Here is a 25,618-nt window from a genome sequence, read left to right on the forward strand (position 1 = left end):
AAAATATATTATTTATTTAGTACCAAAATATAAAACTTAAGAACATATACTAAATAAATCTTTTTCAAAATCTTAATCAAACTTATTTAGCTTAATGTTTTGTCATTTCAAAATAAGGATCAATTCAAGGCTAACAATCTCCCCCTTTTTGATGTGACAAAATTTAAAGATAAATTTGCTTGATGAAAACTTTTTTTTGAAACATTTAAGATTTTGAAAAAACATTTTAAAAAACACTACCTTAAACAATGCATGGTAAAACTCCCCCTCAATTTGTGCATCCTAATCCAATACAACTCAACAAACATATGTATGTCAAATATATGAAATAAGCACAATCAAACATATGCATATAAAGCACAAGCAAATTTATCCAAATGATATTTCTCTCTTTTTTTTTTCATAGCAAAAAAGCATGAGCAAATTAATAAGCAAATAAACACAAAGAGGCATCATTAACAAATATATTCATGAAATATTTCTCTTCCTTTTTGTTTATGCTGTTTATACCAAATGTTTAAGCTCCTATATCAATTGCTATAAGCATACAAGAAGAAATATCTCTACACTATTTCCTTTTTTTTTTTTGTCATTTCAAAAGAAAGAAAAATCAATTCAAGGCATGGGACAAAGTGCTTGATACCAACAATATCAAGAGTATTTTGAATGCATGTAATCAAGTGTAATATGCACAATAAAGTTCACATACATATATTCAAGCATAAAAGTATAAGTGTATCCAATTTTAACATTTTAGCACAAGTCATCAAATTTACTACATGAAATTTATGAGCAAAAGATAATGAATGATATGCAATCGACTCATAAATCATGTTAGGATAAGATGTACTTTAGAACCTAAAACATCAATAGCAATTAAGCATAAATTCAAGTACATGCATACAAGCTCATACCAATTGTTAAGAATACCAATTGTTAAAGATATATTATCATAAAGCATACCAATTGTTATCACAAAACAAATCAAGCAAAATTGTATTCTAAGATTTCTTTTCCTTTTTAAAATAAAAATTAATCAATTTAAGGCACACGTAATTTTACATGAAAGATATAAGCTATATCAAGGATAGGCACATAAACAATTGTCTATAAAAGTTAAAAAAAATTCTTTAGCAATTTTGATACCAATTGTTACCAATTGTTAGCAATTTTATTCAACAACTTTCATAGAGCACACATACTTTAAGCATATGAAAGATTCATTCAATACATGCATAAATGATAATAGTATTTAATAAAGCATGAATACTAATGAGCAATAAGGTTGATTATCATCATGTCATAACAAAGATTATTCAAGCATTTTCTAAACATGATGAGCACATATGCTATGGCAAAGAAATAATAAAAGTATAATTATTCAAATATATTTCAAATTATTTCAATGCATAGCAATGAACTTAATCTAAATATATGCAAGTATCTAAATATATATTTCAATCAAAATCATACAAACATATGCAAAAACATTTCAAATCTCATATAGCAATATACTAATAAAGATATATAAGCTATTTTAATATTCCTAATCAATGAACACATTCAAAGATTTAAACGAATATTCATGTAATAAAAACTATTAATCAAAACAATTAAGAACTAGGCATGAATATCAATGAAAGTGAGTTAATCAATCCAAGTTTTCAAACATTTTAGAACAATATCTATCAAGTGGCTTGATGATTAATTTGTGCAATGTGTTCATATGTTCTAGCATAACATCTCATTTTTGCACACAATCAAAGCAATCATTTATCAAATCATGCATTAAACAGTATAAATCATAGGCACATAGCATAGATTCAATACAATTACTTTCATCTTTATCAAGCTATGTTGTTGTGCTCATTGTAGTTGAGTGAGACTTTAAATCTCCCATTTCACATGTTTTGAGCTAGTCTTTGATGTATTTGAGCTTGACTGATGAAGATGAATTACTTTGCTTGTTCCAATTGAAATTTCAAAAATATAGGCTCATTCATGCTCATTTTAAGTTCTCCTAGCATAGACTTAAAGAATATTCTTGAAAAAGAAATGTTCATTAATAACATCAAGAAAATCAATTGATAAAAAGTATACTAATTGTTAGAAAATAATTTCATATTCTAAGTCATTATAGGCAAAAGAAAATTTATTCACTGAGCACAAGTTGTCAATTGCAAGAGAGATATATACTTAAACTAGAGGTCATATATAAATTTAAATATCAAATAGCACAAGAATAGCACTAAAGCAAAAGTTCTCATGTAATGTGCAAAAATCAAACCTATTAGATCATTTATGAACACAAAATAAACAAATTCAATATTCATGTATATTCAAGAAATCATCAAAGAATATGTCAAAATAAATTTTAGGCCATATAAAAACTAAAGACTCAATAAAGATATATATCATCAAAAACATATTTAAAACATTTTTAGCACAAAAGCATAAATATGGCTACACAAATTATAGGCTATAATTGATAATAACTTAAGCTAAAAATAAGCATCATAAGAAAATCATTTACTTAAATCATATTACAACCATGTCAAGTTAAGAAAAATCATATTTATCATATATGCACACACTTGCCAAGAACAATAGATGAACTAACAACACATATCATTAAACACAATTAGTTCATCAATACTTAATTCCAAACCAAAAGATAAGTCAATTAAGCACAAGTTTCAATATATTTCACAAAATTAATGAATCAATTTAGCATAAGAGCAAGTATATTTAAGAACATTTTAAAAATCAAGAGATAACAAATTTAAGCACTTTCAAATTAAAGTATTAAGGTCAAGTTGAACCAATCATCATTGAGCATATATATTAACCAAAAATATAGATGAACAAAGAATCAATATATAACTTTTAATTACAAGATGTTCATCAATTCACAAATCAAGAGTTATAACAATTTAGAATATAAAAATCAAGTTTAAAAAATATTTCACACTATCCAAGCATTAAGAACAAATTAAGTAATTTTAATCAACATGATCATATAAACATGTTTAACAATCACAAATAAATATGTATAAAAATCACAAAATCATTTTCATCATGCCAAAATCATTCAAACAAATATATTTATGCAAAATATAATAGGATAAATCATTCAAAGCTTAATATTTCTAAGATTTTTATTTTTAATATTGTGAAGCTTATTTTTGCTTGAAAAAGACCTTAATAAATCTCATAACTAGTCAAGTTCATTTTTAACCATCTTGAACTATTCCAACAAGTTTCAAATGACAAAACAAAGTTGTTCAAGTGGTCATTTGGCATTAGAAACAAGAAAATAAAAAATTCAACTCTTAATCTCATATTTCCTTGAAAAAGACTATTAAGATGGGTAAATATGTTTAAACTCACATTTAAGCTCTTCAAAGTATTTAGACAAGCTTTATATCACACTTTGAGAAAGTTCAAATGGTTTTTGTGCCCATAAATGTTAAAAAAAAATAAGATTTGGTCTTTTAAGCTCTAAAATCTTTTAAAACTTGTATGTAACAATATGAAAAATGAAAACCATTGCAAGTTGATCAAGTTTCATTGTTTAAGCAGGTTTAAATCATTGAATTCAAGATATTCAAATTCATTTTACAATTAAAAACTTTTTAAAATAAAATTTTATATTTTAAGGCTCAACTCTAGCGAAAATCATTTTCAGAGCAAAACATAAAGTCTCAAAATCATTAAGCTTTGAGTGGTCTCTCTAAATTTGTGCATAAATATAAAAATAATTTAGCACACAATTTATCACATCAAGCATCAATAGCAATTTCAAAAAGCATGCATGATACCATCAATAGCCAATATTCATATACACAATCATGCATAAGCTCAAGTTCTCAATAATGTCAATTTCACAAATAATATCAAAATATCAAGATCATTCATGCAATCTCAATATCAAGAGTGTTCACATGTAATCCCACATATTCATTAAAGCATTCATAAATTCTCTTAAAAATGTATCTCAAGCAAAAAGAAATTAATACAACATTAACAAGCATGAGAAATATATTAAAATCATACAAAAAAATACGTACTTAATTCAAGCTTACATATATTAAATAAAATTGGTATATTCAAAATATATCAACAAAGCATATACCAATACCCATTAAGCACTTTATGTCCAATAAGAATAGGCAACCAATTTCATATTCACTTAAAATAAAAGTTTAGAGGGTACCCATCTCCATTGTGTGTTTAGAGTATTCAATCTTCAATCTCACATTATAGCTTCTTGCTCTAGCACATCTACAAGAGATATTTTTTATTTGATTTTTGATACCCAAATTGCTTTGGGTCCTTGAAATTAGTCACCAAGTCTTTTTTTTCCTTTTGGAACCCACACGTTTAATTCTAAATGAAACTTTTCTCTTTATAGGACAAGTATGGATAGTATGACCATGAAAATTATAAAAATTATATTTAATCATTTTAGCACTTTAACTCTTATCTAAAAACTCTTTTTTTTCATTCATCAAAATATCAAATTTCTTTCCCAAATAAAAATTCTTCTTCTAAAATTTTATACCTAATTTGAGAGGTTTTTAAATCTTTCAACTTTTCATTTTGTTTTTCCAAATCATTCTTTGTATTCATTAAAAATTCATTTTCAACTTTTCATTTTGAAATCATTTTCTTATGTTTCAAATGCATATTTTCAAACTCAATTACTAAATCATTGTAAACATCTTGTAACTTATCAAAAGTATAAGAGTTTGAATCATAAAAGTTAAAGGTTGCCTTTGGTTCTCAATAGCCATGAGATATGATACATGTTGGTTGAAAATTTGTCTTTTATGTAGTTCATCCAACTTTCTCTATATCTCATTTGAGGTTGAATATTTTGAGATCAAGTTGAAGTTGTAATCATCTAAAACTTTATAAAGAATACATTTGGCCTTTGCATCATCTATTATTTGTATCATGTAGTTTGCATCATTTAAAAGAATTCCAAGCCTTTTTTCAATCACATTTCAAGCTCTCAAATCTTAGGCCATTATGAACATCTTCATCCTCTTTCTCCATTCACAAAATTCAAATTTATCAATCATAGGAGCTTTAAGGACTTTCTCACCATCTTGGAACCAAAATTGAGTCATAGGAGCTTTACTAAAGGTAGTTAAACCTACAAAAAAAGATCAAAGCCTGATACCAATTTTTAGCTTTATAGGTGAGATGATGATCTAAGAAGAAGGTGAATTGGATTTCTCCAAGTTTTTCTCAAATAATAATTTCGAAGTAATTGAATGAAAATTAAAACAATAAGCACTTTTGATGAAAATATAATGCAAACAATAACAATTAATTAACCTAAAATCAAACATAAACAATAATAAATTGTAAAGAGATAGGATAGAGAAATCAAACACAATGATTTATAGAGGTTTGATCCTTCTCCATAAAGCACCTACATCCTCTTTTTTGGTTGTCCACACTAAGGCTTTAATCCATTAATTGAAGAAAAACTCTTATAAAATACAAACCTATCTTGTACTAAATCTTTATTTTTTTTTCAAGGCTTAATTAACAACTTCTACTCTTACAATATCAAGAAGATACCTCATCTCTTACTTACAAGATAACCCAAATAATTTTTGCAAACTAAAATACTTCTCAAGGTTGAGTCTTTGCCTAAAGAATTACAAAGAAAATGATGAATGATACACAACAATATTTTGGATACAAGAAATACAAAAGATATTGAATTTAAGCTCTAAAACACTTGATTTCTTTAAGAGAATGAAAGTATGACTTGTTTGATCTTGCTCTCTCAATTCATCTATCTCCTTGGTGTGTTGGAGTGGCCAATATATAGAGAAATTGAAAAACTAGCCGTTGAGGAAGGTTTGGAAGTATGAAAAACTAGCCGTTGGAAAGTTTCTACCCAGACCTGATTGATCCCTTCCATGAGGGGATTGATTGGTTCAAGTTTTGTGCCATTTTTCACTTGAAAAACATAACCCAATCGATCAAGTAAGGGACTCGATTGATTGGTTAAGTTAGGGGTTGATCCTAGAACCTAAGGGATCAATTCAGTCAAGCTACTCTGTTGTATTCTATTTTGCACTCTACTTACTAATTTGATCATATCTTGAGTTATACACATTCAAATCAAAACCCGTTTAAAGATTTAGAAACTAGATTTAAATGGCTTTCTATCCATAGAAAATTCATCACCTAATTCATTGTATACAAATTATAGTGAATTTTCAAATATACCCTTTGTGTAGTTTTTAGACAACTACAGAGTGTCTAGTAAAAATTCAAATCTTTTCTTAAAAAATTTAGATTTTGATTGTATTTAATCTATTAGAAAGTAGACTCAAAGAGCTTTTCAACCATATAAAATTCAAATATTAAAACTTCGTGAATTAATACAGAAAAATAAAATAAATTCAATGTTAGAAAACTTTGTTCTTGTAAAATAACTTTCTTAAGTTAATCTATTTCTCAAAATCAATATTATCAAAATTGTATTAAGTCCAAAATGAATAAGTTCACTTTAAAAACAACAATTGGAATTTCATTTAAGCTTAAATAAATAATCTTTAAAGATAGATTTGGTTTGACAAATATGAAAACAAAGAAAGATTTGTTTATATTTTGAAAAACATATTATTTATTTAGTATCAAAATATAAAACTTAAGAACATGTACTAAATAAATATTTTTCAAAATCTTGATCAAGCTTATTTAGCTTAATGTTTTGCCATTTCAAAATAAGGATCAATTCAAGGTTAATAAAGTTGTTGAAAGCCTAAGAATCATGTTAATCCTTATTGTAAATCTTGTTCCATTCCATTAAATATGTGAGTATTTTGCAAAAATTCAGAAATATTAGATGTTTTGTTAGAATTTTTTTAGAAACATTTTTTTTAAATATTAAATAAAATTTTTGATGAAAACTTAACCATCATGTAATTTTGCTTGATATTTTTTGCTTTTAATTTTGATCATTTGATCACATGTACAGAGTTTTTACTTTGTAGAAGTTGATCATTTTTTTTTAATCAAAGTTGAAATTGGGTAAAAATCTTAAAATTTTAACATTTTTTACTTTTTTCTTATCATTATTATTAATCTTCCTATAGCGTAAAAATTAAATATTTTTTAAAATACCATATCTATTATAAATTCTTCTTGATCTCTATTTTTTTTTTTGTTATAGTTTATTTTTTTATCAAAATTTTCAATTTTTTCACCATATTTTAAAGGTATAAATTGATAAAATTAATATGAATACTTGATAAAATTTTTATTTTTTATAAAAAAAGTTCAAAAATTTAAGAAAAAAATCTTAAAAAGAAGCAAAAACAACACATAAATTTAATTTAGAAAATTAAAAATTCTTTTACACATACAAAAGACCCAAAATTATATTAGCTTTTTTTTTGTCATTTCCAAAATTATATTTGTTCAACAAATTAATCTTTTTTTTCTCAAAAAATCAAAAGCCAAAACTCTATTTCAAAAAATACCTAAGAATCTTAAAAATATTCTAAGTACATGTGTCACTTAAATAGACTATAAAGTGCTTAAATATTCAACAATGCTTAGTTCTAATGAAAAATTCTCATTATCTTGTACACTAAGTTGCTACTTGCATGTTTGTGTTATCTTGCTCTAAAGTTTACCATTTTGCTTTTGTATAAAAACAAAAAATTTTCACTTTTTCCACTTTTCCTTTCATTCTTTCTTTCCTTTCTCCAAATTCATTCTACCTTCTTTCTATCTCATCACTTTATATAATGATTTTTGCCAAAAATTCATATAAACTCATAAATCCAGCAATATTGACTGTTTTTAACTCTTCCAATCGCCATTCATTGGCATTGAAAATATTTTAAAATTCACTAAAAAGCTCCCTATTTTTTCTGTCCAAATAGATTTCTTAAAAACATCTTCTAGATATTTAGTCTAACCTTAAATCGATGAATTTCAAAACCTAAAAATACCTTTTTTCGTCAGTCTAAACGACTTAAGATTCAAGTATGTTTTGCTCTTCCCCAAAGCCTTCCTTTCATCCGAAATCTAATATCACTAGAACAAGCCTAACTTGAAACCTTAGTCAAACCATATTTTCCTTCTCCCTAATTTTTTTTTTTTTATAGTTTTCAATTTTTTGGTGTTATGTTCTTTCTCATTTGGGAATTGATGTTGTTTTTTCTTTTTTTTTTTTTTACCTTATAGGTTTCAAGTGTAGTTTTTTTTTTGGTACTTGTGTATCCTAGTGTTTAGTTCGATTAGGGAGTTTAGTAGGGCTTGATGTGGTATTGGTGGTTGTTTTAGTTGCTGGTTGGATTTTTAGGATAAAAATAGACTACGATGGATTAAAAAGTAAATTAAAGAGTCTTTTTGTAATATTAGACTAGTTTCAAAAGACTATCTTTTAGGATAATTTAATATATAGTTTAGATTTTTCAGTTGATTGTGTGAATTTGAAAAGTGATTCAATCTAAGAAATATGTGCTGTTAAAATTGTCTTAAATGGAATAATTATCATATGTTTAATTGTCTTGGGGTTACAAGTTTTTTAGGATTCCATAATAAAGCATCAACTTTTATTTGGGTACACACTTATCTTATTATCTTTTTTTTCTTCATGACTATGAAAATGCCTTATGTATCTTATGCCATAAGATTCATTGATATTTGGTTTCATATTTACTTTAATTTTAATGTAAAGGGCTGGGTTAAAAAAAAAGAATAATGATATGTAATTATGTGAATTTGAAGAGTGGTTTAATCCAAGAAACATGTGTTATTAAAATTGTTTTAATGGAGTATTAATCATAGGTTTAATTCTTTTTGCAATTACAAGTTTTTGCTATGTTATCTTTTTTGTGAGGTTTTATATAAAAACATCAACTTTTATTTAGGTACACACTTATTTCATTATCTCCTTATTCTTCGTGACTATGGCACACGTTATCTACACGATGTTATAAGATTCATTGATACTTGGTTTCATATTTACTTTGATTTCAATGTTACAAAAAAGAATAGACATGCAAGCAACCACTCATTAATTAGCCAAGATATGAAAGTAAAATTGTTAAGCAATTTGACTTAAAAATGCCAAAAATTAACAATCTTTGTATACATATATATTATGTCATTGTAATTGAGAATCTACAACTAATATTCATGAGTTCTATTTCATAAGATTTTGGTAACTTTATTCATGAAAACTAATAATCATTATGTATATAATATAACTGATGGAGTTAAACTATTTGCAATTGTTTTATCATCATGATGATGTTTAGGTTGTAACAAATATGAATACAAATTATTAGACTTATTTTGCTTAGCAAGATATTATATGAAGTTTTTAGGATTTATTTCTTTTGTTTTTGGCTCCTTATCTAAATTATTAATGTCTCCTTAAACTATCCTTTGAATATATAGTTTGTATCCTAAACTTTGAACTTAATTTTTTTTTGTTTAAACTCTTAATATTGCATTACGTAAACCCTCTTATATTTGATAATTATGTCTTTAGCATTGGATTATATAGATGCATATTTTAATTTTAACAATTCTTATAGCCAAACGTGACTTCATATTCTAGTTGAGTCTTTGAATTGTTAATTATACCCAATTAAATTTTCATCAGGATGGAAAAAATTATTATTGTTGACCTATTTTGTAAAAGAAGATGAAAGAAATCTATGTGAACAATGGACTCAACTATGCCTTTGTCTTATTAAATAATATCACGTCTATCTATTTATATATTTAATTTTACTCATTTTGACCAAAATTTGACCATTCCTTAGCTTCTCAATGTGTGTCCATCTTATCATTCTTCATCTTTTTTTTTTTGATTTTTTATCATTTTTTAAACAAAAAGATGATGATCTTAGCAAGCTTGTCTCTAATAAAAATTACAAAATAAAAGTATTAAAATAAAATTATTTGTTAAGTAACTATGACAAAAAATTAATAATTTAAAAATGTCAATTTTTTTAGCAAAAAATGTTAATTTTTTAATTAATGAAAAATATAATTTCTTTTTTATCCCAAAATATAAAATTATATATGTATCCAAAAGCGTATTATATATATATGTTTAATAAAAAATATAAAATTGCCTTATAATATATGTATGTCAATAATCCTAAAAAAATTAAGGTGAATATATACTTAAAAATTATATTTGATAGTTCATTTATTTTAATATTTGTTCTCTTATGTTTATTAACAATTATAAAATTTTAAACTTTTATTGATTTGTAATTGTCAACTAATTGCACATATTTTTCTTATTTTTTATCATATTAAAATTTTTTTCTAACTAATTATGTTTTATTATTATAATAAAAAAACAATAAATATTTTGTATACTAAAATTCATACTATAAATTTTGCAAAATTTCATTCAAACTTTGATCCCTAGCTGCTCAATGTGTTAACATTTTTCACATTTTTAGCTCAAATTGTTTTCCTTTTTAAAATTTTTTTCTTTAATCTCTTTCTTTAATATTTTTTCCTTTCTTTTCTACATATAGATAGTCAATGTAAGAATGCCTTTTTTGGAAAAAATTAAAAAATGGGATGTTGTGACAAGATTATTTATTAATTTGTAATTTGATATCATGACATAGAATAATTAATGAAAAATGTAAATTTTTTAAATTGATTAAAAATATAATTACTTTTTTATCCTAATATTGAATTTAATCTAAAATTATAATATTTTCAAACAAAGCCTATTATATGTATATTTAATTAAAAAAATGCAAAACTACCTTATAATATATAAATGTTAATAAACATAGTAATTAAGATAAATATAAATTTAAAAGTTATGCTGGACAGTTTACTTATTGTAATATTTTTCGCTTATGTTTATTAATAAACATAAAGCTTTGACCTTTTATCAATTTGTAATTGTTAACCAATTGTACATATTTTTAATTAATTTTATATTAAAATTTTCTTTTAATAATTATTTTTTATTATAGTACAAAACATAATAAATATGTAGTATATTAAAAAATCCTTTTAACTAAATAATTTTCATTATAATACAAAATAATAAATATTTATATTACATTATACCATTTTATAATATATTTTTTTAATTTTCATTTTCTTATCATGATTTCCTATGTCCTTCATAAATCAACTTATCTCTTACTTTTTCATGCATCTTTCTTTCTTGTACGCTTACCCGATAAATCTAACTTCATTATTATACTCACTTATCATACATTTATCATTTTAGTTAATATTCTTTCATCCATCCATTCATTTATTAAATTTCACTTATTTGAGTACTATGTAGCACCCAAAAAGTTTCACTTATTTGAGTACCATGTAGACCTAAAGAGTTCTTTTTTTTTCTTTCTATTTTTCCATTTCTTTATCTTATCCTTTTTCTTTTTTTTTATTTTTCTCATATTTAATAAATAATTTTTTTTTTTAAACTTTTATGTGGGGTTCATTTGATTTTTTTATTAAAATTTTTTCTTTTTTTATACTTTTCACTTTTTAAATTAGGTAATTTTGTAAAAAATTATACCAATAGAGATGTCGACATGACATCCAAATTTTTTTCTTTTTATTTAGTCCTTTGTCTTATTATTATTATTTTTTAATCTATACATTAAATTTTGTAACAAAAAAGGGCCAAAGAACCTGTCCACATGACATCTTTACTTGGTTTTCTTTTCTTTTCTTTTTCCTTTTTGCCATTTTTTTTGTTTTTATCTTTTTTAATTAGATAAATTTTGTAAGAAATAAGTCAATAGAGGTAAAGATAACAAAATAATTCATATTTAATGGATTTGAATTCATCCTAGTTCAATATATGTTTTTTTTAATAAATTATCAAGTCAAGTTTTCTCTTTTTTAAAATGTAGGTCGGGTTGAATATTGGTTAAAGGTGTATTGCTCACTCTGAGTATATAAAATACATAAAAAAAATAATAACTCGGAGTTGGGTTGGAATTAAAGTCGACCTAGATTATTAAAAAAGGGGGTCAAAGTAAGGATGAACATAAATCTAACGAAATCCAACCGTTGCTATCCTTAAATGGAGGTGTCTATGTGACACCCCCATTTGGTTTTTTTTTTTATTGGATATTTCCTTTTTTATTTTGGCTTTTTTATTTTGTTTATTAATTGTTTATTTTAATATTTCTTATCTATGTTTGGAAAGGTAAATGGGCAATTACAACGTCAATGTGGCACCTCTATTTGGCTACGTTTTTCTTTTTTTTTCTTTTTTTAGCTCTTTCTTTTTTATTTTTGCCTTTTTTTTCTTTTTTTAATAAGATAAATTTTGTAAATAATGTGATCAATTAAGGTTATGATGGTAAAATAACCAATATCCAGTGGATTTTGATTTAATGATCCAACAATCATGATTCTTTTAAAATCGAAATCGAGTTGTTGTGGGAGGTGGTTTTTCTTTTTTGAAAATCAAGTTCAGATTTCATATAGGTTTAGGGCGCTTTGCCCCACCTTGTCCTTGGGTATATATAAGAATATATATTTTATTATTTATTTAATTTTATATTTATATATGTATTACATTAATCAAGTTATTATTTAATATCTTAATTTATTAAAATATTATATTTATATATAATTAAGATAGAATTTATATTAAAAATCATTTCTATAAATATTATACTATTGAATTTATTTATTTTTGTCAAGTCAAGTTAGATGCAGGTTATACATTTATATAAATATATATATATATATATGTTGGGTTAGGGTAAATGATAATCTCATAATTACAATAGCTTTTATGCAATGATGATCTCATAATTACAATCTTATTGTAATTTTTTTGTAAAGCTTTATTTATATTTTGAGAACTTTATTATATAATCATCAATAATGAAATAAATGTAAATAAACTCAATGATAAATAAAACAAGACCTTTATGGGATATTAAATATCAAAGTATAACAAATATGACAATGTCTTAGCTAAAAATTATTCGGCTTGAGGGGTAAATACCAATAACTATAGCAATCAAACATAACTCAACTTATAGGTTGCTGAAAATGGGAAATTGCTACACCTAAACCCCTTGCAAAATGAGTTAAATTAATTATGGCCCACAGACAGGTGGTTTTAGTAAGGAAAAGGGTAGTGGACCATTGGTTGACAACAATAAAGTCTAATGAAGACATTCTATACAACCTATCATTTAAGTATCTAGTCGTAAGTGTAGCAGCTCTTAGAGAGGTCACCATATCTTCATTTGTAGGCTTAATAAATGCTAGTATTGACTACCACAGATGGAGTTACAATAGTCGAAGAAGTGGATGCAAGAAGGGTAAAACTAGTAGTATAAGTTAGGATTGTTAAAGAAGGTGTAATTGGAGATGAAGTTCGCACAATTGAAGCAAGAGGTAGCATATTTTTAATATCATAATTTGAGGCACCGCAAATGTCTAAGTGATTGCTATAAGTTAAGCCTAATTGGTAGGTACCACAGCACTAGTATTCTAAATCTTCTCACAACTTGCCTCTGGGCAAGAGAGAGACTAACTCGTAGATACCTTTTCCCCATTTGCTTTTTCTATTGTAAAACTTTTTGGAGTTTGGTAGCATGATCCATTTTTGCAAAAACAAACACAAATATTAGAATTAGTTAAGCATAATTATGACTAAACAAGGCATAATAGAATTACCCTCGTTTATGACTCCAACATTTGACATACTAAAAGCCAATTCCAGAAACCTACCCACGCTTGACAACCTTTCACTACCTTAATCCCCTTCAACATCTTTTGTACCAACAACAACAACTATAGTTGGCCTCTTTTCAGCTTACTATATACCATTAGCTTGAGTACCCCTTTAGTGAGCTACAAGCTTCTTAGCCTTAACCATTACCATTTTCATTGTAATAATAGACACAATAACATCATATCACTAGTAATCTTTAGCAAAATAGTTCAATACACATAAAATCGCCAATAACGAATTTTTTTTCCTTTAGGCTTAGAGGTTGCTACTCTCAATTCCTTTTTTTGACCTCTAGCCTACTCTTCCATTTGATTTAGCACCTCATGTATTGTAGTAGCCAAGTTTTGGTTTTCGTCAGGAATAAGGAAGTAGTCATGGATATACTTACAGGTGGCTAATTTTAGATAAGACAAATTCTTATCCTTCAAAACATTCATTTGCTTAAACTCATTTTCCTCAAGCTCTGTATTTTTTTCACTAGCGTACTCGTGTAAGACCATTTGATCTTAAATGAAATCGCATATAGGCATTTTAATGCTAGTCACCATAAATCTTTCATTTAATAGATGGTTGTTAGATGGTAATTCCACTATACATGACCTTTCATCAGCTTACAAGTAATGTAGCAACTCATTAATCTTCCGTAGCATGAACAACATTAGAATCACATTGATTAAGTGAACTCATTTTTTTAGGTGACAATAAATGAAGTAAGTCACCATGATCATTCAAGTGTTCGATGCTATCTACGAAGCTGCTAGTTAAATATGGCCATCACCAAATGGAAAAATGGATATAGTGCCAAGTGAACCTATGGTGAAAGTTATGTAGATAGAACTTTGCCATCTAGTCATTTACCCAACTTGGTTGATGGTGAATCTTTCATAAAAAAGGATAAAAAATATCAAGTTACCTAGGTTGAAAGCCATACGGTCTAAGATAGTGGCAAGTGGAACTTGTGGCGAAAGTTATGTGATAAAACCTTACCATCTCTTCATTTGCCCTAACCTAACTGATGGTGAATCCTTTAGAAGCCAAATAGATAGAAAACATCGAGTTACCTAGGTTGAAAGCCATACAGTCTAAGACCTACTTTGCCATGGCTAGTGTTGTTACGGATTGGTACACATTTGGTGGCCACGTCTATAGTGCTAAATCTTTGGGCTTCTTACCACCATTTCTTTCCCTTTTTCTTTCCCCTTACCTTTACTACTACTAAAAGCACTTACCTTAAAACCAAGAGCCCTTACTTCTCTAATCACAATATCGTAATCATGACCACCACTACTCTAAGATGCTTAGCTACCATGGCCTTTTCCCTGGCCATTCTCTCTTTTACCCTAACTCTCAATGTTCTTGACTTGTACTTTGGCACCTTTATCATCACTGGAATCCTCAATCACTATTCTATTTTTTGTTGCCATTTTCCTAGTAATAATTGAATAAACACAAATGACAACCTAAAGATTACTTACCCACAAAACTCTTTGAAAGTGAAGTAAATGGTGACAACAACCATAAATAGTAGAAAACCCAGATAACAAAACCTTTCTTTTACTTAAAATTTGTAAAGTAAGTTCATAAATTTTCTATCACCCTTATTTATACTCACCAAAACACTGCGTTGAAAAGGCACAAATAAAAATGCCATTTTAGCTAATTACAAAATGATATAAATTAATTACTAATTAGGACTGATTCTTCTATTACACCATTTTTAAAAAAAAGACACATTTTATTCTCCTCTTCGTTGATTTGATACAAATTCAAACTTAACTAATTAATTGTGATTGACAACTCTTCAACCCTATTATATCATGTGTCCTATGCAGTCGCATATGTTAAAAACATTGACATATGCTCAACAATAAGCATAAAAATGCACTTTATTCACACGCGTTACATATACTACATATTATTTGGCACAAAAATTTTTTCTAAAATCTTTATCTATTGTTCCCTGTATCTCGACAAATTATATGACTCACCAAGATAGTGCCCCATCTTCAAAGGATCACATCATCACACACGCCTTGCCAAAGTAATGTCCTTCACCCCACTAACATACTAACAGGTATGTCCTCAATGACTTTTGTTAAATGTTTCAAGGTGGTCACTTTATAACCTCCTTAGACTTGGGGGCAATTGTTGTATTTATTTACTTAGTCAACAAGATCAATTCCCATGATCGTCAAGTTAACACATGCCCGATCATCATGTGACCACAAATGAGGATTGACATTTAGACTTCTCGCTATAAAGTGGGCTCTTCCTTATTAAGAAAGGACTTGCCTAACTACCTTCACTAGCATTCCATCAAGGTATCACTTTATAATAGATTGATTGGCCTTTAATTTGCCTAGGATCATTAAATGTAGCTCATGCTTGCCTGGGATAATTAAATACAATCTACAATCACTCACACGACCTCTTTTTGAGTTTTACATATATTTACCATCAACTGTCAACTATCTTAGTTATGTCACCATCGTTCTTCTTATATATAAAGTAAAAACGGGAATCAGGTATAGTAAAAATTAAGAATCCTTCCTTTTTAAACTTTATAAGCACTTATAGTATACCTTTTTCCTCACCTAAACCTTAGACATTTGGTTGATTTAAGTGTCGGAGTGCACGTTAAGGAACCAATTTTAGTATCCCTTGATCGTGCTTTCTTGTTACAGGTCCTAACTGTCCTTCATATGATCACCAAGCTACTTCCCTTCCTACCAACTCTAAAAATACCATTAACATACTCAAAATATTAATTAATTAATTAGTTTAAATTTGCTTAAATATTGATTTGTTTATCTATATCCTATAGATAAAAACTATCCCTAAAGCATAGTATAGTGACATGTGGTAAGTCCATTGCTTGCCATGTGTTATTTTTTTATTGTTTTTAAACTATCCCTAAAGCATAGTAAAGTGACATATGGCAAGTCCATTGCTTGCCATATTTTTTTTATTGTTTTAATTTTTTTTCAAATATTTTTAACGATTAATATGTTAACATGCAATGAATCTTTTGCTTACCATGGAAAATTAAAAAAAAAAAATTTTTTGTTTAATTATAATTATAATACAAAAATATAATAAAAGTTGAGTATAAGGATAATGATGTATTGTTGGCAATTATAATGCCCTCAAATATTTTTGTAAAGAAAAAGAAGCACTTAGATAATAAAAAAAAATCCATAAAAATATATTTAACTTGTCAAAAAAAAAATCAACTTTCAAAATCTTAAAACTAATCAACATATTAAATTTGAATCATTTATTAAGACAAAAAAAAACTAAAAATAATCAATTGAAAAAATAACCTGCATGAAAATCAACTAAAAAATCTCACAAAAAATAATAAACATTCTTTAAAAATTATCAGATCTAAAATTTAAATATTTTTTTAAAAAATATCTATTAAAAACAAAAAATATACAATTAAAAAACTAAAAATATTAGATTTGAGATATTTTAGCAAATTACAAAAAATAACAACAACCAATCAACACAAACAACCATATAAAAAACTCTAAATATAAGATTTTCAAAATTTTTAATCTAAAAAATTTAAAAACCAAAATTTATAAATTATTTTTTATAAAAATTAAAAAATCCCTGCGCAAGGGTAACATTCTAATTACTTATAAATAGGATCTTATTTGTTCATGAATGTATTTTTTAATTTATTAATGAATATATTTATTTAATATTCACAAATAAAATCATTTAATTAAAAATATTGAGTTAGGACATAACAAATTTTAAAGTCAAGCTGCAACAAAAAAGGCAAAAAAAATCTTTAACGACGCGAGCTAGGCAACTTTAAAAATGAATGAATAGGGCCCAAACAAACGGGCTCCTCTTGCCTTGTTTGCACCCTAGGGTAGTGGCAGGTTTCAGTGAGTTCTTTTTTACCCAGTTCATTTTACAAATGTGATGATGGGGAATAGGTTTTAAAGTTGAGTACTTAAAGCCCCGTGTGGTGGTGTTTGGTTGAGAGAGAGAGAGAGAGACGCCGTTACCGCCATGCCTACTGCCGGCGTTGGAAGGGATCATTTTTTTGCTGCCCTTGACAGATCTTACAGTGGGTTTCTAATTAAAAAACCTTTTTTTATTTTTTATTTAATAAACTATTTTGGAATTTTTATGAATCTAACCAAAATAATACATTTTTCAGCTCAGGAAGAGTTTGAAGATCTGTGTTTCAGTTTTGGGGTTGAACTTGACGATGTGGTGATTTTTTTTTCTACACTTTGTCTTTGGGAAAACAATGGATATGTGTGAATTTTGATAGGATATTGTTATTGTGAACTAGACAATGGACAAAGCAATAATTTTGAAAGAGAAGCACTTTGAGGAGGAAAAATCTAGTCTTAATGATGAAGTCATTTACTAGATTTACAAGATTGAAGTTTCTACTAACAGGTTTCCATTGCTTATCTGTGACTTTAGGATTTTCTTTTGACAGAATTCAACAGTGTAGTATTGCTAGGAAAAAAAACTTTTATCCCGTTTCGACAGAAAAAAACTGAGTTATACCCTTATTGACTGTTGCTAATGTGTTTATTTTAATCTTCTTAAAGCCATAGGTGCAGTAACTATTAGATTTTCCTAAAAAGAGCTTCAAGTTGGGGTTCATCTACTACTGTTGACCTGAAATTGGAGAGAATTACTTGGAGGAAAAGAGCATGCTTCAATTTTTTTTTTTTTGCCTTGAAACTTGATAATTCATGTAAATGAGAAAAAAAAATACTGGTGAAGGTTTTGTTTGATTCCTAGCCAGGCATGATTTGCTTTGCTTGGAAGGGTTTGCACCCAGATATACAGTTGCCAACATTCGTAAGGAATCAATGCTTAAAATGCATGTGAAAAAAGAGGTACCTTTGAAGGTTGAAAAATCAATTTTGGGTATGGCTATTGTTTTGGGTGTTATTGAATACTGATAATAACATCATACCTTTCCCTTTACATGCAGACATCTCTAATCCACCCCTTTGTTGTTTGTGTGGTTTTGAGGGGCATAACTTTTGATGAAGCAAGCTATAACAGCTTCATTGATCTGCAGGATAAGTTGTACCAAAATATCTACAAGTGATATTATCTAACCAGCAGCTTCGCGTACTATTATCCTTATAGCCTTTCTTTTTTTTCTTTTTTTTTTTTCGGTTTCCTACTTTTGATTGGCTTTGAACCTGCAAAATAAATTCATGAACTATAAAAAAAAAAATCAATGATTGCTTTTGATCTCTGATTGTGAAGGGGAATATTTAAATGTGTTCATCTAAGTCTAGAATAGCTGCAGTTTTGTTTAGGTGCTTAATGTGGGTGGTATGTGGCTTATAACACTTTAAATTGGACCTTTTGTTGGGATTGACAAGGTTGGGAGGAAAAGAACAAAAAAAAAATGAAGAATAATTGTGTACAATTTTGGTATAATGCAAGATGCATCCAATTTTTTCTTCATGTTATAGAAATTTAAGTAAGCCTCTATGTAGAAAAATTCTTCTTGCAAGAATCAATAAAACTTACATGGCTAGTTATTTTTGGTCCAGTGATGGCTGCATTCAGCTGTTGAAATGGGTGTCTTCAGAAATGTGCATCCATTTAGAATAGTTTTGGCACAAAAATTGATTTCACCCTGCACTTGGAGGGTTAGATTCCTGCTCCTGATATTTACAGGAATTTAAAGCAAATTTGATGATCGCATTACTCTTGAAATGTGTTTGGTGAAAATGAAAATGACTTCTGTGTTTAATCACAATAATTCAAATTATATGTTTTGAAAACAAATTACATTGCTGAAAATGAAACTTCCAACAACGAGGAAATGATTGCTAAATATATATTTTACCATCTTAACTTGTTTTCAATGACCTTAATTTATATACTGTTTGGATTTTTTCTTCCATTTCAACTTCTTGAGTGGTAATGTTTGGAAACTTTCTAAAGCATCAAACTATTATTGTACAAAGATTTCATGCATTTTTTTTAAAGTTGTATTGCTTACATTCACTTTGTTGTTTTAGGAAAAGAACCCTAGTTGCTATTGGGACTCATGACTTGGACACATTAGAAGGGCTTTTTACATATGAGGTTGGCTGCCTAATAATCTAATACATATTTTATCGATTAAAAGCTTTTGTGGTAATTTTTTTATGCTTTATTACAATGGTAGGTATACAAATTTCCAAAGATGCTTTAGATCCTCTGTTGTAGGTTTCTTTGATGGGAAAAGGGTGGCTGCAGCCCAAGGCTGAAATCTTGTGCCTATTGATGATTTGGTCAAATAGCAGCTTTTGCAATTGACATGAGATTTTTTCATTTAGTTATTATTTTCCTGGGCCTGGCATTGGTTTACTTGTTATTTATTATTTTATCTATTTTACATTAACCAATTTCTGAATTGTCAAGTTGGTTTTGAGTGACGGTAGTAATTGCTTTTTCTCTAGTTTGTCAATTGACAGGGTAATTGTCACAATTCATATAGTTTGCCCAAACTTCTTAATTGTTGCACCCATTTAAAACTTGTTTTGCTCTTTTTATGATCCAGTAATTTACTTTTGACATAATTGTTTAGCCTTGTCAACTTCTCACCCCATTTATAACCTGTAAACAATACTTAAATTTGTCTATTTATTTCAGGCATTGCCACCTCTAGAGATAAATTTTGTGCCACTAAAACAGGTAATTTATCATATGTGGGAATAATAGTATTTTCAATATACATATTAACTAAAAAAACTACTTCTACCTTGCTAGTGTGAGTTCCATTTGATCTAGCCATGAGGAACTTAGCTTATATTTGAGAGAGAAAATGATTAGTTTTATTTTTTGTTAACCTTGTACCATCTTCAATTAGAAATTTAGTACTAATTGCTCAATTTGATCTTGCTTCTATTACTATATTTGAAACAAAAATTATATTTTTACATTAAATTTTTTGTTTACATAAATTTATATTCCATCTGTTGTTTGAGACAATAGAATTCTCTATTGACAATTTGCCTTGTTTGCAACCAAGACATAGTTTTCCTATGTAAATGTTACTCAACTAGGAGCTAGATTCTCTCTCCACCCTGTCTTTCTATTTACATGTTTATTCTTTTGCATTTATTGGTGCAATTTGAGATGGCATTATTCAGGTTGGGTCAAATTCAAATTTGAGTCACTTTAGTTCAATGAAAACTAGGGTGTCTTTGGTTCAGGTCATTTTTGTTTCGAGTCACTTTGGATCCAGGTCATCTTAGATCTCGAGTTATTTTGGATTTGTGTCTTTTGAGGTTCAAGTTGTTGACTTTTATAGTAAAAATTGGGTTGGGTTCAAGTGGGTCTTTTGGGTTGCCTCAAATTTTATGAACCTCAATTAAGTCCTTCAAAGTCACATTTCGCTAACTAGTGGTTGTTTCACCTCCAATATTGATATGATAAATATATATTAAAAAAATTAGATTCGATAATATAAAGACAAACAAAAGTAAATTAAAAGTCATTTCTTAATTTAGAATTGTTATATATTATGAAATTTACCACCTTGAAAAAAAAATCATTAAGCAATTTTTTATTGATGATTGACATTTAATATTTATCTTTATTGCATTGATCGGTACCATTTAGTTTAAATAACTAAATTTATCATTAATTATTGAGACTTTTGACAAGGTCAAATCATAACTCCAAATTTAAAGGTGGTGTTACTTATTTTCTTGAATGCCAAAATTTTATTGAGAGGTCAAAAGGAAAAAAATTGAATATAAATATAAATGATGTTTGCTATAAGGTAAATTTTAAAATTAACTTTATTTTAATTATTTTTCTAGTTTATGTATCACTTTTTGTTTTTAAAGTAATTATTTCTATTCGAATTATTTATTTTGCTATTTGGTAAGAAAGAAAAATAAAGAAGGAAAAATGGAAATGAAATGGGTTATATATGATGTATAATTGTAGAAATTGATTCTTATTATAATAATGGAAAGAATTTGTTATTTTACTCTTTTTTTTTAATCACAAGGGATCTTGTAATAAAGAAAAGATGTATAAAGGTAGAAATACAATTGTAAAGAAAGAGATTTTATAATTTTATTATCTTTTTAAGTTATTGTTAGACTAATAGTTTCTGTTATATTTATTTTTTAAGAGAAAAATAAAATTATACTCAACTTATATTTTGTTGTTCCTAGTTCAATTCAAGTTGGGTCGAAATGGGTTTGGGTTGATTTGCTTTAAGTCAATTTAGGTTTGTGTTTAGTAGGTTTTGTTATTGTTTGGTCAGGTTTGGGATTTGTAGATCTTTGGATTCAAGTTAGCTTTTAGCTCTAGGTGATGTAGAACCCTAATAAGTTAATTGAGGGATTAGCTTACTTAAGATTTAATTTTATTACTTTTGCTGTATTTATGAGACTTAATTACAATTTTATAGATCTAGGACTACATTTGGTATTTTACATTTAGGCTCTGTTCATTTTGTAAAAAATGACTTCTTGAAAATAATTTTCGCATTTTCAGTGTTTGTTTGGCAGAAAATTGGTCAGTCAATGAGAAATGAGTTATTGGTCAACGAAAAATAAGATCATTTTTTTTAAAAATTGTCTTATAGATTTGAAAAAGAAATAATATTTTTAAAAAAAGAGCAGTTTATGAGTAGAATGATTTATCAATATTTTTGAATATAATTTTACTTATAAATAATATTATATTAGTAAATAATATTATAATATATTAATAAATATTATATAATCTATTAATAAATAATATTATATTACTAAATAATATATTAATAAATATTATTAATAAATAACATTATATTAATAAATGATATTATAATATATTAATAAATAACATTATATTAATAAATGATATTATAATATATTAATAAATAATATAAAAATAATAAATAGTTTTATTTTAAGTATTTTTATATTAACATAATATTTTAATATTAAATATTATTATTACAATATAATTATTTTTGAATATTAATTTTAATATATTTTAATAATAAATAATTTTTAATATTTTAATAATTATATTAATATTATTTGAAAAAAAATTTTCCAAAAACAATTAAATAATGGAAAACATTTTTTATTAACTCATTTAAAGAACATAAAATTTTTTTCAATTCATAAAATGTAAATATTTTCTAAAAATTATTTTTCAAAAATAAATTTTCACAAAATAAACGGAGCCTTATATTAGGGTTTAGTGTCTTTCTTTTTCTTATTTTATTAGGATATGTTTTTAAGATGTTTTTTTTATTAAAAATTTTCCTTTAAAGACATACATAGGATAAAAGTTTTAATTCTTTTAGGATTATATTAATATAATATTATTCATATAATATTTATTAATATAATATTATATGAATATAATATATGATTAATATAATATTTATTAATATATTTTATGAATATAATATATTATTATATTAATATAATATTTATGAATATATTAATTCATTAGTAATATATTATTAATATGATATTTGTTAATATATTATTATTTTCATACAATATTTATTATATTAATATAATATTATATTAAGATAATATATTATTAATAAATAATATTTATGAATATATTATTTATATGATATAGATATAATATATTATTTATAATATTTATTAATATAATATTAATATATTATGAATATAATATTTATTAATATATTGTTTATTTTATAATATATTATATATTTTATTAATAATATATTATATTAATATGTTATTATATTATATTGATAATATATTGAATATAATATATTATATTAATAATATGTTAATAAATATTATATTAAGAGAATATATTATTTATTAATATAATATTGATAAATAATATATTAAAAATAATATATTAATGAATAAATAATATTATATTAATAAATAATATATTATTAAATGTTATTATATTAATATTATTAATTACAAATGGAGTCTAAAAATTTTAACTACTTTCTCTTGCATATTTTTGTTTTTGTATTTCTAAAACAAAAATATTTTATCCAAACATGTTTTCAAATTCAATAAATTGAAAATAAAATGAAAATAAAACAAAATAAAAATTTCAAAAACATAAAATATAAAAATATATAACAATAACAAAAAACCCCTAAGGAAAGCAAAAAGACTAATGGATGAAGAAATTGAGTATCTCTTCACTTTACGACTTTACCATCTACTCTATTCTTCATCTTCAACAAATCAACAGTTTTCACTTTACGGCTTTACCATCTCCTCCATCCTTCATCTTCTTCAACCTTCAATAAATTAATAGGTGATGCTTGAATCTAGATATGAAATTCATCTCCTTTTTGGTTTTATACTTTAATTAATTGTGGATGGGTACTTTTCCTCCTTTGATTCATTTCTTTATGGGCTTTACAATTCTCAGTTTTTAGAAAAAAATTTAAGCAAAAAACATTGCATCCTTTGTCTTCGTTGTGCCTTTGCCTGTGTCGAAGTGTGTTAAGACATTGTCTTTTTTTTTTTTTTTTTTTGTTTGGAGTCTCGCTGGGTGTTTGGTGGCTTGTGCCATTTGCCCCATGTTCGTGCTTTCTTAGTACATTGTTATTTATATCGGCTACTAGCCTACTACCAACCTTAATCCTAGAAGAACTAGAACTCCTATCGTATTTAAGACTTTAAGGCTATGTTTGACACGCAAGATTAATTGAAGGATAATATACTAATTATCATGTCATATGTTTATTATGCACTTAAATAAAAGGATTGGATTATTGAAAAGATTAAATATTCTATGCCAATAGGATAACTCTATCATTTGAAAAAGTAGGGGATTATTTTTAATCCATGAAATTAAATTTACATGTCCTATTATATCCTTAAAAATTATATCAATAGTTTAAATTATATAAATTTTGAGAATTTTGACCAATACATAAATTATCTTATCTTAATCCTTACAGACATCAAATATAAGATATGATGACATTATTTAATCTAATCATATTCATAATATCATCTTGTCCTAGCTTATTATAATCTTATATATCAAACATAACCTCAAGGAAAACTTTTAATAGAAGACTAATAAACTTGACTAAAAAAAAGCTTAATAGAATAAGAAAAACAAGCTAAGATACTAAACTCTAAAAGTATGCGTAAAAACCAAACATAAGCCTAGATCTATAAAATTACAATTAAACTCCATAAATACAACAAGAGTAATAAAATAAAATCTTAACTAAGCTAACCCCTCAATTAGCTTACTAGGGTTTTGCATCACTAGGTTTATCTAAGTTGGTGATAATCTCTATAATCATTTAATTTTATTTAAAACAATGAAATTGATGGAAAATTTAGTAGAAATCATAATGACATATTCTATTTTTATGCTAGTAGCATTTTCGGGTCACTTGTTTTCAGTTGTGTGTTACTATTTTAGGACATTCCTAATGAAGTATTGCAAGTTGAATCTTAATTGGTTTTTTTAATTGTTTAGTCTTTTTTTTTTCTTTCTATGTAAATTTAAAGCAATCCAAAAATAGTCATTGTATGTAATATTAAAGCTAATTTAATGCTCATTAAGTGCTGTTTGTGTTTGGCTTTGTGTTTTCATTGCATTAGTTGATTTGTTCATTTATTAGCTGAAATTTTTGTTTAATATGTGTGTAACTTAATTTACAGACTTAACCATTTTAAATTCTTCTTTATCTTTTTTTTTTTTTTAATTTCTTAGTAGAAGCTTAATTGCCAAGTTATGCTATTAGCAACTGGAATCCTGGTAGGGAAATGGCCTTGCTCTTTAACATTTTATTTTTTATGGACTTGAGCTTGTGCACTTGTCATTGTGCTTGTTACTTATTGGGATCAGACTTTGATTGTTGCAACAACTAATTAT

The 25,618-nt window shown here is 26.0% G+C and overlaps 1 protein-coding gene across 3 annotated transcripts in view; it reads left to right on the forward strand.

Annotated features, from left to right (window-relative positions):
* Positions 1-17,589: 17,589 nt before the first annotated feature.
* Positions 17,590-25,618, forward strand: part of LOC111289224 (phenylalanine--tRNA ligase beta subunit, cytoplasmic-like) — a 44,716-nt gene continuing 36,687 nt past the window's right edge. For 2 of the 3 annotated variants that reach the window (XM_089768007.1, XM_089768009.1), the window contains exons 1-5: positions 17,590-17,843; positions 17,937-18,636; positions 18,735-18,850; positions 19,786-19,852; positions 20,402-20,443. In XM_089768007.1, coding sequence (XP_089624133.1) covers positions 18,610-18,636; positions 18,735-18,850; positions 19,786-19,852; positions 20,402-20,443 — 252 coding nt within the window. In that variant the 5' untranslated portion in view covers positions 17,590-17,843; positions 17,937-18,609. The remainder of the gene's footprint in view (positions 17,844-17,936; positions 18,637-18,734; positions 18,851-19,785; positions 19,853-20,401; positions 20,444-25,618) is intronic. The other variant, XM_089768008.1, reaches the window with a different exon arrangement.

The sequence above is a fragment of the Durio zibethinus genome, chromosome 11, assembly GCF_047325235.1.
Source record: "Durio zibethinus cultivar Kanyao isolate XHJ-2024 chromosome 11, ASM4732523v1, whole genome shotgun sequence".
Classification (NCBI taxonomy): Eukaryota; Viridiplantae; Streptophyta; class Magnoliopsida; order Malvales; family Malvaceae; genus Durio; species Durio zibethinus.